This window comes from Triturus cristatus, chromosome 3_1 (genome assembly GCF_964204655.1).
Source record: "Triturus cristatus chromosome 3_1, aTriCri1.1, whole genome shotgun sequence".
Classification (NCBI taxonomy): Eukaryota; Metazoa; Chordata; class Amphibia; order Caudata; family Salamandridae; genus Triturus; species Triturus cristatus.
This window is the reverse complement of record NC_140583.1, coordinates 277,559,434-277,574,690: the sequence shown is the minus strand read 5'-3', so window position 1 is coordinate 277,574,690 and position 15,257 is coordinate 277,559,434. Positions and strand designations below refer to the sequence as shown.

General features: G+C 49.9%; 1 protein-coding gene across 1 annotated transcript in view; it reads right to left on the bottom strand.

Moving 5' to 3' along the window:
• Positions 1–15,257, bottom strand: part of LOC146860101 (cholesterol side-chain cleavage enzyme, mitochondrial-like) — a 219,375-nt gene that overhangs the window by 79,999 nt on the left and 124,119 nt on the right. The window contains exon 5 of the mRNA XM_085643887.1: positions 11,662–11,822. Within this exon, the coding sequence (XP_085500013.1) occupies positions 11,662–11,822 (161 nt within the window). The remainder of the gene's footprint in view (positions 1–11,661; positions 11,823–15,257) is intronic.

The following is a 15,257-nucleotide window of genomic DNA, read 5'->3' as shown; positions in this document are numbered from 1 at the left end:
TATGCTTCCTCTTTTCTGCTAGGCGCTCCCTCATTAATAGCCTCTTGACTCCCTCCCTCCATAAAATGTTTTTTCCCGCCTCATTCTCCTTCACTCCCTCCACCTCGGACCTCAGTGCGTGCTTCACCCCGCTCCATCTTCCTGCCAAGCTCCAGCTGCCCCACACCCCAGACCCCACCAGGATCATGATTTCCCCACCAGCCCCCACCCGCTGTACTTCATCCATTCCCAATCCTGCCTCATCGGGTTTCTTCTATAAGGACAATGTTCCACCCTCCTTCACGCCCTCCCTGTTCATTCCCCCTCATTCTCCTTTGCCGTATCTCCACTCACTCCACCATACTTTCTCCTTCATTCATTTCCATGCTGTCACCATTTCGCCCCCTATCACCCCATCGCCGCTCTCAGCCTTTCTTCCTCACACAACCCCCTCGCGCCCCTTCGCTGCCAATGCCTGTCACCTCTCCGTCTCTGAGTGCTTCATTTGTGCCGGTGCTTATTTTTCAGGGCCGGGTCTACACTCTACACAAAATATTGATAATTGGTTGCACTGCACGTTGCTTACTAAGTTCTGACACGGGTCCCAGTCTCCCCGGCGAAGAGCTCATATCTCATGTGACTGCGTGTGTTTAAAATATTTCAAATTGGATGCCGCTGCTTGCCGCGGCCCAGCTGCCTGCCTTATTATGAGCCACACAGTACTGAAAAAAACTGCCTGGACCCCTGCCTCGGCGTAAGTTAGGTCACACCTCATTTTGAAATCGTTCAATCAATGGTGAAGGGTTGCAAATTTGTCCCTGCTTGGTGAATCGTCAAGTGTGTACCTGGAGTGGCCCAATGAGCAGTGTTTTGCCCACGGCCCGCCCAGCATACTGCGCTGCCGCAGCCCTATTCAGCCAACGATAGAAGTAATCATCGTGTCGAGCAGCAGGCCTCCTTCGTAGATCATTAAAACTAATAAGCATTTGCAATGCAATAGGTCTCGCATATGCGAAATTTTAAGCTATTGTCATTGTAAATGACAATGCCTTTTATTTATATGTTTTCAAAACCAACACATAGATAACGGTTTGTCATTTACAATGCCAGTAGCTCAAAGTCTCGCAAATGCGAGACCTATTGCATTGCAAATGCTTGTTTAAGAAAGCTGCGGAGCTGGTTGCCCCCTTCTGACCCCACGTCAGAGCCATGCCAGCCCCTGCTTTGTGTGAGCAGCGGAGCGGCGAGGGCCGCTTGCCACTGCACTTGGTAATAAGAACAAAGGTGGCAGATGTCCCCCCAGAGACGGGCTGTAAATCTGACTTATCTAGTTGGGGAAGAAACGACTCTCAGTAAAGCTGGAGAGCTCGCACACTCTGCTTGTTTACCCTGCTAACGCTATCCGGGCAAAGGTTTCACCTCTTTGTTACCAGTCAAACACGCAAATGCAGCAATAAGCAGCAGAAAGGAGTGCAGTTAGCCTTTGCAATGGAGCTTGCAATGCACGGCAATACATGTTGCCGAGTTTTAACTAACTGCCACCTAAACTAAAAACTCATTTTTAAATTAAAATATGTAGATTATGCAGAGGATGATGGATTGAGTGGCAAATGCAGCAAAGCTATAATTATGCGAAAAACAACGCAGACACAAACTCGTCAAATTCCAGTGGCCCTGTTCATAGATAGCATGCCATAGTCCATTAACAATGACCTTGTGTATGAATTTCCAAAGAAAGACAGCTGAAAGGCCTCCATTGGTCACTCATCTCATTCTCCCTCACTAGTAAGACAAATTCGACAAACCATAGAGACCAGTCGTTTCTCATACTACATCTCCAGCTGAGCATCCTATCTCGTCATGCGCTTGCGGTAAAACTGAAGAACTGGGGCAGGGGTCCTAGAGGAGTTAAAAATATTACCCAGAAATGCTTATGGCTTTGGCAGAGTCTGATAAAGGTGCTCGAGTCAACATAGATATTCGAATAGGGTTCAAATGTACCTTCGTAATTAGGGTTACATATTCATTTTTCTTCAGTTCTATTATTTTGCTGTTACTAATGCAGATGTCTGTGTTTCATTTTTTCCTGTTTCCGCTCCTTAGAATGCCGGGTGAATATTGTATGTTCCTTATTTCTGCTTTTTTCACCATGTCCGCCAAAGACCTTATAACGATAGCATTAATTTCATGGCTAGCATTTTAGCAACTTGTATTGAATGTAACCTTCAGTTGATTTGTTGGGAAGACTTCGTTGCCTTTTTAAGTCTCCCTTACGCAGCGCGCATGTGCTGCGTAGGAGGGGACCTATTGGACTCGATCTGCTTTTTCCCCAAAAAGGTGCACGCTGTGCATTGCTTTCAATTGCAACGAGTGCACGTTTGGTGTTTCCCTTGCGGGAGCGAGCAGCGCCATCTGTTAGCAATTATCGCTCCTAAAAGGTAAACGCTGCGCGTCCCTGCTCCCAACCACACTCCCCCCACCCCTCCCACTTGTTTACTGAGCTTCCCTATGCTTGTCTATCAGCACGACATCAGAGACGCCGTGCTTTATGTTTTGGAAACATTGATATTAGGGAAGTTTCACTTTCGTTGCTGCCTGTTTGTTCTTGACTTTCCCCCACCTCCTTGCGCTCGAGCCCTCCCCTACTCCCCAAGCACACATACAGCTATGGATTTCTCAAGACTGAGACCTCGCACTGTGACCCCCCACCACCTCACCTCAGCACCAGCACTCCCCCGCTGCCTGCCTCTCTTTACTCCAGCGGCGGCATGTGCAGGTTGTTAACCCTTTCCCCTTGTTGTTGGTTGCAATTGGTGCTTAGAGGCTACTAGTCTCCTGTTGTTCGTTGATATGCCTCGTGTAGTGCGGTGCTTTGTGTAGGAAGAAGGTGCACATAGTGAGACAGAGGTACTCTTTATTTCCTAGTCTGCCCCCATCTACTGAGGGGGGAGCCAGACTACGCCATGTATGTCCTCGTCGCTGGACTTTGGAATTGCCCCCTTCGGGCACCTCTCATCATTTCTTGTATTGGTCCCCAGCTCTTCTTTGTGGCCGGACGGGTGCGTAGGTGTGTGTGCGCAAGCACACACGCATGCACACACACTGAATTCCATCACACGCTATCCCCTCCTCCACACCCACACACACAAACACAAACTCCATATTCCCGCGCACCCACCTAACCCCTGCTCTGAGCTCCCACACTACTTCGCCAAAGCCTCCCCCACACATAACCTACCCTCTCATTCAACCTGTGCGCTCGCGCCGCTGTCTCGCGCCAGTCACACATCCGCTCGAGTTACCAAGCTACACTATGCCTTCTCCTGCCATTCTACCAGTTTCCCAGTCCCCTCCTTCACAGTGGCGTATCAGGTGTGTCATGGGCCCTAGTGCAAGAAAGAATACAGGCTCCTGCTCGCCGTTTGAACTGTGAAGTACAGCAATAATAATGGTCTAGTGGACCGTTATTGCTTCTGGGCTCTGGTGCCACTGCACCTGCTGCACCCATGGAAGCTACACCAATGTCTCTCCACCTGGCTCGCGTCCTCTCCCTTCCTAGTCCATTCACTCTGGTTTATTTCTTCCCAGATACCCTTTTCCTAAAGGCCATTATGCGATCACTACACATCAAAGCTCTCTTTCTCGTCCTTCATCTCTTTCTTTGTCGCCTGCTCTCCCCTTCATTCTCTGCTTTGCCTCCTTGTCTAATAATTCCATGATCTGCCCATTCTCTCTTCGCCTACCTTTGTCTTCTCACAGCTCGCACCCTCCTACTCATTTCCCTTCTCCACTTAACTCCTCTCTCCTCCTCCTACCCCCTCTCTCCTCCAGCTTCTTTCCTTGTATATCCAATTCGCTTCACTCCCTCGTGTCTTCTACCTCTGTCCCCTCTCCTCTCTTCTCTTCAATCCATCGTCAACACCTTTCTCCTTTTCCTTATGTCCTTTATGCCCGTTCTCCCTTCCTTTAACTTATTGTATCCATCACAACCTCACTCTTATCGCTTTCCTGCCTGGTTATCCTTTTTTCACGGGCATCTCATTTAAACCGATATTATTGATCTTCACCCTTATCCACTATTATGTTTCTCCCCCTCTCTTCCTCTGCTCTGCTCACCCAGTTTCTCACGCTTGCCACTGTCATTACTTTTCTCTTTTCTTCATTTTGTTTTTTTCTTTGCAACTTCTTTTAGCCCCTCTTCCTGTCTACTCCACTCTTTCCCATGCTGTAATTTTCACTCTCACTGTCTCCTCTTTCTTTTTCCCTCCTTGCCTTCCATCGTTCTCCCTCCCTTAGCCTCTGCTAGACCCCTGCTTTAAATTCGCCTTTCTCTCCATTTCTTTTTTCTTCTCTCACTTTTTGGTCTTTACATCTGTCCACGTGTTCCATCTTCTTCCTTCTGTTTTCCTATTCCCCTCTTTTCTTTCTCATTCTTTCTCATCTCCTTCTATGCTATGCTATTTTCTTTCCCCTATGTCTCACTGTAAGATGGTGCTGGTATATGAATGTGTTAGAAGACTGGATAAGGATGAATATCTGGTTCTTCCTGCTCTCTCCTCTGACATGATGTTAGTGGACTAGTTGAGATGACGCAGGACTAATCCTGCAACCAGCAAGTCCCAGCATTCGCACCCTTGACCTCCTGATGATATCACGATCCGCCCCACTGCTAGCCTCTCAACAGTTTTCTGCCGAGGGTTTAGTGAAAGGACAAAAAGTGCAAACTATAGAAAGTAAACTGGGGTCTGAGGCTTTAGTTATGAGCTGGCTAGCTAGGTAACAGGCGCTATTTATCACACCCATTAAATACTGATTCCCCGGGGTGGGAATTTAATGGGTACTGTAGCAAGCACCTAATACCAGATTTCCTCATTGCATTGGGAAATAATAAGCATTTTGCTGCTTTCCACACCAAAAATCTACATCTGCTAGTTAACTGACCATTTCACCTGGTAAATATCGGCAGCATTGACCTGCTAATATATTTAGTAAAAACTCAGAGGCTGCAGACAATTCGTACCGACCGTAAACGTTTTCATGTGTCACAATTAACCACTGCACTCCTATGTGTCCTGTTTTTTTTCTATTGCTGGAGCTCCTTAATGGCTGATGAGACCCTGGTAGTAAAGGGGTAGCAAAGCGCAAGCTAGGGATATCAGCTGCTGCTCTTTGTTACCCCTTCTGTCATCCCTGCCCCAGATCCCTTTAGCGGACCCCAGTGCACCGAGCTGCTATGCCAGCAGGGCCTTCCAGATCTGAGAGCTTCCTTTTTGTGATGCTTTCCAACATCAGCTACCACCCTCTTCTGTTTTTAGAAACTAGTTTGTCCCGCCTCCTGTTTCATGCTTCCGTTTGCAAGCATATATTTCTAAATCAGACTACTTGAACTAGTGTGTAGCAGTTGTATAGCTCTTCAATTTCTGGCTGCACAACACCCAGGAAAATGTGCTGCATGGCTAAACACTTATGAGGTCCCAAAGGCGAGACCTATTGGCTATGCCAATGCTTGTTTTTATTGCACGAGGTTTGTTGTCTTAAATCATGACATTTGCCAGTACAAATCCAGAAATGAAGTGTCCTTATAATTCTTCAATCTTAGATGGATATGTGTATATGTCTTTTTGAAAATGTAACTAAAATATTCTAATCATTATGGCTTACATGGTCAGCAAAAATAAGGCAAAATCAAAACACGGGACAGTTTTACAAGCCCCTTGCGCCTCTTCTGCGTCACTTTTCTCATGTTAAAAGTGACGAAAAGTGGCGCAGGGGTTTGTAAATCTGCCCCTTAGGCCCCCCATTTTGGTTGAATTTTAATTCCCCTTGGACAATAACAAGAGTTAACACCCCAGTGGAATTACAAGATAGAGGAGTACTGTGCAAATCCCATGACTTTCACCCAGAAACTCCATCTCCTTGTAGAGGGCCACTCGGCCTCTACGAAACCGTGCGTACGCACGGGCACCCCTCGTGACCGGGCTCGGTCCGAGGGTATATAATAAACTGGCCGAGGTCGCACGTGACCTTACGGCCGGACTATAATACTGAGTGGTTGTCTCCCTTACTTGTACTGCTAAGGTGTAGGCCGCGTACCACGTCCCAGCACCTCTACACTGGCGACGAAGGTGTTTGCGGACCCCCGCTGCTGTGTTGCGGTGTCATACTGCCGTGTCCCGCTGTGTTGCCGGCGGCATCAGGAGGCGCGCGCACCCGTTCCTGGCGGTGCGCATCAAGGAGTGTGGCCGACTTGGTTCCCATCGCGGGAGCCGCTCGAAGTGTGTGCCGGCAGCCCCTGGTGTGTCGCGCGACTCCCGCTGGAGTGTGTGCAGAGGTGGAGCTGCGCGTTTCCCTGCAACTCGTCAAATCAAGCGGTGAGGCTGCGCGCACGTGCTTCTGCAGGCAGCCCCGACCAGTGCGTCAGCTACACGTGCCCGTTCCTTCACCTGCGAGGGCGCTTGTCTGCACCTGGTTGCTTCCAAAAGAAAAGGGAGGAGGATTCCTGCCAGCAAGAGGGTTTTTAGTACATTTAACCCCACATCTAGGCACCTGTCTGTGTCCCAAAGGAAGGGAGGAGCCGCCCCCTTGGTGGGTGATTGTCATCTAAGGCCTGCACAACAGAGGAAGCAGCCCCCACCCCATACCTGGTGCAAAGAGGGACAGCCTGAAGAAGAAGGGAGGCTAGTGCCTGCGGAGGTGCAATTGGGAGAACCTCTGTGTGCAAAAGCGTACGTTAGGGAGTGGTTCACACCACCAGGCGGTGCAGAGTGGAGCAACATGGGTGATGACCCGGCGGCCCAGACTCTGGCCCCGATGACCCCTCACTCGCATGCCTCAGTGACGTCCTTACCGCCTTTCAGCCAGCTGGCCGACTCTGCCACCACAGCGCCGAGATGGAAGCGATGGGTAGGCCGCCTCAACCACTATTTCACGGGGACTCAAGAGCATGACGGCAAAGTGAAGCGGTCACTTCTCATGCACTTTGGAGGCGCTGAGCTCTACGAGCTGTTCGAGTCGCTACCCAACACCGGACCGGACGACGATTATGACACCGCCATTGCCGCATTGAACAAGTACTTTGATCCCCTGAGCGGTTCAAACTATGACAGGCTCGTTAGGGAGAAACGGAAACGATGGATATGTTCTACGCCAGGCTCAGAAAGCTGGCAGCCACATGCACGGGCATAGACCACAACGACGAAATCAGGATGCAAGGCGGTGGCCCTGCGACGCCTCATCCTGCGTCAGCCAGGCATCTCCCTGGACGAGATTTTGATCCTAGCCCGTTCACACGAGCTCTCCGATAAACGCGCGGAGGAAATGGAGACAGTGAGGCTACGAAACACGTCAGTGGCAGCAACACCCAAGCCGGGGCGGATAAAGGAAGAGATGGTAGAGGTCATCCAATGACGGCCAGGAAGAGTCCAACGACGGGGCACAGGACCAAGGCCCAGCGGAAGGTGCGGGTACTGTGGGTTCGACCACGGTGACCAGGAAAGGTGCCCTGCAAGGGGGCAGGCATGCGCTAAGTGCGGGAAAGCCACCATTATGCCAGTGTGTGTCGCGGGCGAGGAGGAAGAACACGTGGCAATGCTCCCAGAGGACGCCCGGGGAGTCTGAAGCACCTCACACTGGAAGACCGGGAGCCCGGAGCAGCCCCAGACAGAGCCGTAGATACAGCGTACTACGAAGACGACGATGCCGCGTTTGTCATTTCATTCATCGGATGCACGGGCAAGAGAAGACGACCACCTCCTATGTGCCAAGTCAGCGTCAATGGATTTCCCATACAGACTCTGATAGACACCGGAGCGTCGGTGAATGTAATGGACTCCTACCAATTTGATCTACTACAGCCCAGGCCAGCGCTCGTCCCAAGCAGAACCACGATCTTCACGTACGGGGGCACGGAGCCTCTCCCATTGAGGGGCATGATTGAGGTCAAGGTCTCAAGCGAGGCTCGCACGCTGACAGCAACGTTCCATGTAACAGAAGGGGGAACAGGCACGCTAATAGGATGCCACAAGGCGGAGGATCTAGAGCTGGTTTTCTTTGTGAGGCAGGTACATAAAAACCATGGGGAAGACATCATAAAAGAATTCCCTCACCTCTTCACAGGGCTAGGCAAGCTCAAGAACTTCCAGGTGAAGCTGCACATTGACCGCAGCGTCCAACTAAGAGCACTCCAACACCGACGAATTTCACTGCACATCTGCCCGTTGGTGGAGCAAGAGCTGCAGACCCTGGAAGACATGGGAGTCATAGAGAAAGTATCGGGGCCCACACCGTGGGTGTCACCCCTGGTAGTGGCGCCCAAGCCAAAACAGCCTGGTGCCATCCGCTTGTGTGTGGACATGCGGCTCCCCAACCAGGCCATTCGAAGGGAGCGGCACGTGAACCCGACGATGGATGACATCGTAGCGGACTTAAATGGAGCCCAGTGGTTTTCTAAACTTGACCTTAACTCGGGATACCACCAGCTAGAGTTAGCTCCGGAGAGCAGGTATATCACCACCTTCTCAACGCACGTGGGCTTGAGGAGGTAAACCAGGCTCAGCTTTGGGGTGTCGTCCGCGGCGGAGGTTTTCCAGAATATGATCCATGAAACCCTGTCTGGCCTCGTTGGGGTGATCAACCTTAGCGACGATATTTTAATATACTCCCTAAGTCTCGGAGACCACCATGCCAGGCTGAGAGCCAAGCTACAGCGACTAACGGACTGCGGCCTTACTCTGCACCGGAAGAAGTGTGCGTTCTACCAAAGTTCCATCGAGTTCTTTGGGTATGTGTTCTCCAGGGAGGGGCTCCGAGTGGACCCCCGGAAGGCGGCAGCGATCAGGAATGCTCCAGTGCCGCAGAATCCAACGGCGATCAGAAGTTTACTTGGCATGGCAACGTACTGCGGGCGGCTCCTCCCGAATCTCGCCACGATTTCAGAACCACTCAGGCAGCTGACAAAGACCGGAGCACCATGGGCCTGGACGCCGCCAAGGAGTCAAGAAGGCGCTGCTGGACCAAACGACAATGGCATACTCTCATCCCGGCCGAAACACGGAGCTAGTGGTCGATGCCAGCCCAGTGGGGCTTGGCGCGGTACTTCTGCAAGAGGCTCGGCACGGAGTCTATGTGCCAGTCGGGCGCTGACGCCGACGGAGACATGGTACACGCAGATTGAGCGCGAGGCCCTGGCCATTCGTTGGGCCTGTCAGCACTTTCACCTGTATCTGTTTGGTCACCCTTTTAGAGTCGTAACAGACTACAAGCCTCTACTGCCATTGTTCAGAGGGTCGAACAGACTAGCACCACCCCGGATTGAGCGGTGAGCTATCCAGCTGCAAGCCTACACGTTCCAACTGGTATTCCGCTCGGGGGCCAACAACCCTGCGGATTTCCTGTCAAGGCACCCGTCGCAAGCGGAAGAGGGACCGCCATCGGAAGACAGCCTGATGACGGAAGCGTTCGTACAAATGATCGAGGATGATGCTTTCCCGTTGGCAGTCACCAAGGAAGATCTGTGCGAAGCCATGGAGCTGGACCTCATGTTGCAGCGGGACATGGAGGCGCTCACCACCGGATGCTGGCACAGGTTTCTGGATGGAGTGGCTGGCCTCATCGAAGAGGAGCAGAATGCTCGAAGACAGCTATGGAAGGTGTGCCATGAGCTCAGCATCGGAGAGTCAGGCCTGGTGCTCCGGGGACAGAACATCGTGATCCCGCACAGTATTCAGAGACGCCTCGTGTCCATAGCCCACCAAGGTCACCAGGGAGTCGTGAAAACGAAGGCGAGGCTCAGGTCCAAGGTATGGTTTCCGGGCATGGACCGGCTGGTTGATGAGGAGGTGCGGACCTGCCACTCGTGTGCTATAACCGGAGCTGACCCGGTTCCCGCACCGGTGATCACAGAGGAGCCATGCAACACACCCTGGACCAAAGTGAGCGTCGACTTCGGCAGTTTTCCCGACGGGCGGCACACGATGGTCGTACAAAGTTCCCGGTGGTCGAGCTAGTGTCGTCCACTGCATTCACGCATGTACTTCCTGCTCTCGAGAAGATATTCGCAACCTTTGGGCTACCGGAGGAGATAAAATCGGACAACGGCCCGCAATTCCAAGGGCAGGAATTGCAGGACTTCCTGCAGAGGTGGGCGATCAAACACCAAAGAATCACACCTCAATGGCCCCAAGCCAACGGGGAAGTTGAGCGATTCATGAGAACTCTCAACAGAGCGATGCGCATAGGGTTGGACCGTCATCAAGACTCTGAGACCTGCCTCCATCAGTTCCTGTTTGCATACCGGCAGACGCCGGGTCTCGGGTGATTCTGAAAGATAGGCACCCCGGCTGGAAGTTCCGCACGCCCTATAAGCCAGAAGAGTGGATGGTTACCCAAGTAAACGGAACAATAATCACCGCCCAGAGAGGGCAGCACACGGTCGTGAGGAATGTGTCGTGGTTTAGGGTGGTACAGAGTAAGCCGCATGGGGTGTCGAGTGACCCCGAAGAAGAAGAGGACGTGCCTAACTTTCCAGACGGGAGCGCCCAGAGTCCAGGAGCAAGCACAGTGCCGAGACCTAGCCAAGAGGCCGAGAGTCACAGGAGTCCCAGCCAAGAGGGGCCTCTGAGGATTCCAACTCGGAGCGGCCTCCGCGCTGCGCCACACTAACGCAAAGGGGAACGGTGTCCCAAAGCCAACACTACCAGTTGAGGCCAAACCCTGCACCCAGTCAAAAGCTGAAGGACTATGCCTGTCAAGTGGCCAACTCTGTGACGACTTCCCTGGAGTACGGGCCCGAGGCTCTCTGAGAACGTTGGACATTATAATGTCTAGCTCTCTTTCTCTCTCTCTCTCTCTCTCTCTCTCTCTCTCACCCTCTCGTTCTCTCTTTTCTCTCTTTTGCTCAGTTCCTCGCTGCACTCTTTTCAGCTAAGGGTTTGGAGGGATGTAGAGGGCCACCCGGCCTCTACGAAAGCGTGCGTACGCACGGCACCCCTCGTGACCGGGCTCGGTCCGAGGGTATATAATAAACGGGCCAAGGTCGCACGTGTCCTTACGGCCGTACTATAATACTGAGTGGTTGTCTCCCTTACTTGTGCTGCTAAGGTGTAGGCCGCGTACCCCGTCCCAGCACCTCTACACCTAACACAGGTGGATTTTCCAGGTGAAAGTGAGGAATAACCAGGGGAATGAGGACAGAATCACTGATTTTCATGGCAATTCCTCATTTCTTCGGAGGCTACCTCCATGTCAGTAATTCTGGGGCACTTGTAATGAAGCCCCAAATGTAACCAGTACACTGAGTGGGTTAGAAAATGTTCTCCTACCAATGGAACCGAGACAAACTATTGGCCAAGTTGACTGTATTGAGTTATGTCTGTTTCAACGCCCAGAATTGCATCCTAGAATAAAGCTTTGCCACCCCATGGCGGTTAATTTGTGCTATATTAAAACGCTAAAACTCAAAATAAATTTTAAAAAAAGTATTATGAATAGGTGAGCTTATTAATTTTATGAAAATTCATGTTTTTATAGTTCCTTCTCTCATAGTAAAAGTTCTTAAATTGATACTTTCAGTTAGATGATCTAATGCTCTAATAAATGGTACCTGATTGGAGTCTTGGTTGAATACTTGAAAAGAGGCAGTGCTTGTCACCATCACAGTCTTGCATTTCTGCGTTTCCTTCTTACCGTATCCACCCCTCCGGCCATCAGTTCAGTCACACTGGCTTTGATGTCATCGATGTGCAGCTTGTCCTGCATCAAGAGATTTGCTAGAACCCCGCTGTATTCCTTTCTGTTCTTCTGGTTGAGCCTCAGATCCCTGTAGATGTTCTGGATGCATTTGTCTGCTGTAAAAATTGAGAGAGTAAAGCCACTTGAATGTACTGTGAATCCAGGCTTATTCAGTGGATGGAGGGAAGATATGTGAGTGGAAGTCTGAGGATCCCACCAGGATGGATAGGAAAGCTTTCTATGGTAACGTCTAAGGAGAATTAGAAACACCGGGTTTAATGAACTGATTCCAGCTGGGGGATTTTATTAATTGATGAATATGAAATTACAGAAAAATTCAGGCAGCCAGAGAATTTTCTAAATGTCAGTAAAGTCAACTTCTGGAGCCCCACAGAGGAGTTCTATTTACAGGTGAGAGTAATAAGATGAAGCCATTTGGGTAAAGGTGATGCTTTTTGCAGGAGAGCTAGTCCTGCACCCAGAAATACAGCAAGCCTTAACGCATATTTTATTTTAAAGTGTGGAAATGGTGTTATTAATGGAACCTGTGGCAACTGGTGGATTTTAAAATGGGTGGGCGAAGTGGTTTGACCCGAGTGCACCGCGCTAACGCAGCGAGCAAGCCTGAGTTAAAAGAAGATGTGCAAGGGCAGATCTTTCACCTGGGTACAAATTGTGCATTTTGCTATATACATTTCGATATGACTTACATTTTTTTCTTTTTAGAAAGGGTGCAAATGGTGCAAATTGTACCCTGCTACACTCACTACGCTGCATACACAGACCCAAGATTCACCGTCCTCAGACACACAGATCTCTCTGCCCACACTCAGAGACATACGTGCTCTCATAAGACACTGCTCTCCTTACTCCTAGCTTACCCTGCACACATACAGCTTACCCTGCACACACACAGCTTACCCTGCTCTCAAACAGCTTACCCTGCACTCACACAGACACACAGCTTACTTTGCACTCACACAGCTTACCTTTCACTCACATACACACACACAGCTCACCCTGCACACACACAGCTTACCCTGCTCTCAAACAGCTTACCCTGCACTCACACAGACACACAGCTTACTTTGCACTCACACAGCTTACCTTTCACTCACATACACACACACAGCTCACCCTGCACTCGCACAGGCACAGTCTAGGTTGGGGGAGGGCTAAGTCTGGGGTATGAGAAAAGCTGCTTTGTGTCAACAGCTCATGGGGTCCTGGATTCTGTTGCAGTCATCACTGTGGAGTACTTGACTAGCTGCTGCTCTTTAAACCCTCGGTCTGTAACAACCATTCATGTTGGATACAGTGAGGAGCCTAAGCCCCTGCAAGTCAAGGGTTGTGCAACATGAAGTGTTTACTCGTTTTACCAGTGACTACCAAGATGCACACAGCCTGCAAAGGATGGTCTAACAAGGTGAGCATTCTCCCACGAAGAGGGTTTCTGGGTGCTGTGACTCCTCAAACCCGGAAGGTAAAATCATGTTGCATGTTACTGCTTTTAGACCACGTTGGGGCATATTATCAAGAATGGCGTTGAAAGTATCGCCGCTTTAGCGGCAGAAAAACGCCGCTAAGGTGGCGATAATGAGCTTGATAATATGCCGCAGAGAATTCCAATAGAAGCCCATGTTCACACCGGAGCATGGGCTTCTATGGGAATTCTCAAGGGATCAAAGCCGGATCTTGATAATATGCCCCGTTGTTCGTGGTGTGATCTCTCACAGGTAGCAGTGCATTCAGCTTCTCATCCTGCTTTTTACTCTGAAATGCATTTTCACCCCTTACCCTGGAGTAATGGCACCTCTTATCCTAAAAACCTCGATTTAGTCCAAGTTCACGCACTGTGTAAAAAGAATGAGGCTGCCCAGCTGCTGAACTCAACTTGCTTGGAATTTTCATTCTGTTTTTAAAGCATCGTTTTGAGGCCCTTCTCTGATGGGGAACTGAGGTTAGGACCACCAACTGCCCATTTATTAGGAACATTCATGTTCTGTATTCAGGTATGAATGTTCTTAGCTCCTCATTCTTTGAATGACGATCAGCTGTTTGCACTGCAGATATAAGAAAAGAGGGACATATTATCAAGCCCATTATCGCCGTCTTAGCAGCAGTTTTCTGCCGCCAAAGCGGCGATAATTTTATCGCCTGGCTTGATAATATGCCCCAGAGTCACTTGTGCAGGGAAACTTGTGCAGCTTAGAACCTTATGATATTAAAAAAATACTTAACAATCTAATTTTATAAAACATTCATTGTATAAACCTTCATGGTACATACAAATAGAATATGTATTGTTATCAAACTCAGTGGTACTCTTTTTATCAACCTCAGAAGGATGAAATGCTGAGTGCCCTCACCAGGATTCAAACATTTGGCAAATGGGTTATATTCAGATCTCTGCGAAAGACAGTGCACTGGACAATGTTATGGTATATTGATTTGTATAGTACACTAATCATCCAGGCGCTTGGGTAGATGTGTAGTCCCCAAGGTGCTTAAACTAAGAGCCAAGTCTTCGGCTTCTTACGGAACTCAAGAAGTAAGGAGGAGGCTCTGATGTGTTGAGGGAGCTCGTACCATATCTTGGGTGCACTGCAGGAGTGACGTCAAGTTTTGCTTTTGTAGATCCTGGCAATGCGTGCGAGTGACAGCGCGGAGAGTGTAGATGTCTGGTGGGTTGGTGAAAGTGCATGCTGCTTTTCAGGTATTCTGGTCTTGTGTTCTATACCGCTTTATATGTGTGCGTGAGAAGTTTCAATTGACTGTGCTTGTGAATGAGGAGCCAGTGAAGCTTCCTAAGGTGTGGTGTGATGTGGGCGCGGCATGAGAGGTCGAGTATGAGTCTTGCAGCGGTGTTTTGGAATGGTCTGAAGTCTGTGTAGGAGTTTTTTGAAGATTCTGGCTTAGAGAGTGTTTCCGTAGTCCAGCCTGCCGGTGATAAGTGCTTGCATGATGGTCTGTCTAGTGTTCAACCAACTGAAGATTTTTTGTGGTATGCATAGGATGTGGAATCAGGAGGTACACATTGCATTGACTTGAGCTGTCATGTCAAGCTTGTTATCTAGGATGATCCCCAGATTTCTTGCGTGATCTGTCGATGTGGGGGTTGGTCCTAGCTCTGGCGGCCATCAGGTGGAATCCCATGAGAGGTCTTGTTGTCGAAGACCAGTACATCTATCTTGTCAGTGTTGAACTGCAGGCAGTTGGTTCGCATCCAGTCTGCTACAATGGGCATGCAGTTGGTAAAGTTGGTTCTGATGGTGGTTGTCTTGATTGTCATGGAGAGAATGAGTTGGGTGTGATTGGTGTAGCAGATGACCGTGATGTCTTGTGATTGGATAATGTTGGCAAGCAATGTCATGTATATGTTGAAAAGGGTAGGGCTGAGGGATGATCCCTGTGGGACTTTGCACATCAATGTCTTGGTCTCTGGTGTGAAGGGTGGCAGCCTGATCCTTTGAGGAAGGAACAGATCCATTTGAGAGCAGATCCTTGTATGCCAATCTAGTGGAGTCTTCTGGTGAGGGAGTTATGGGAGA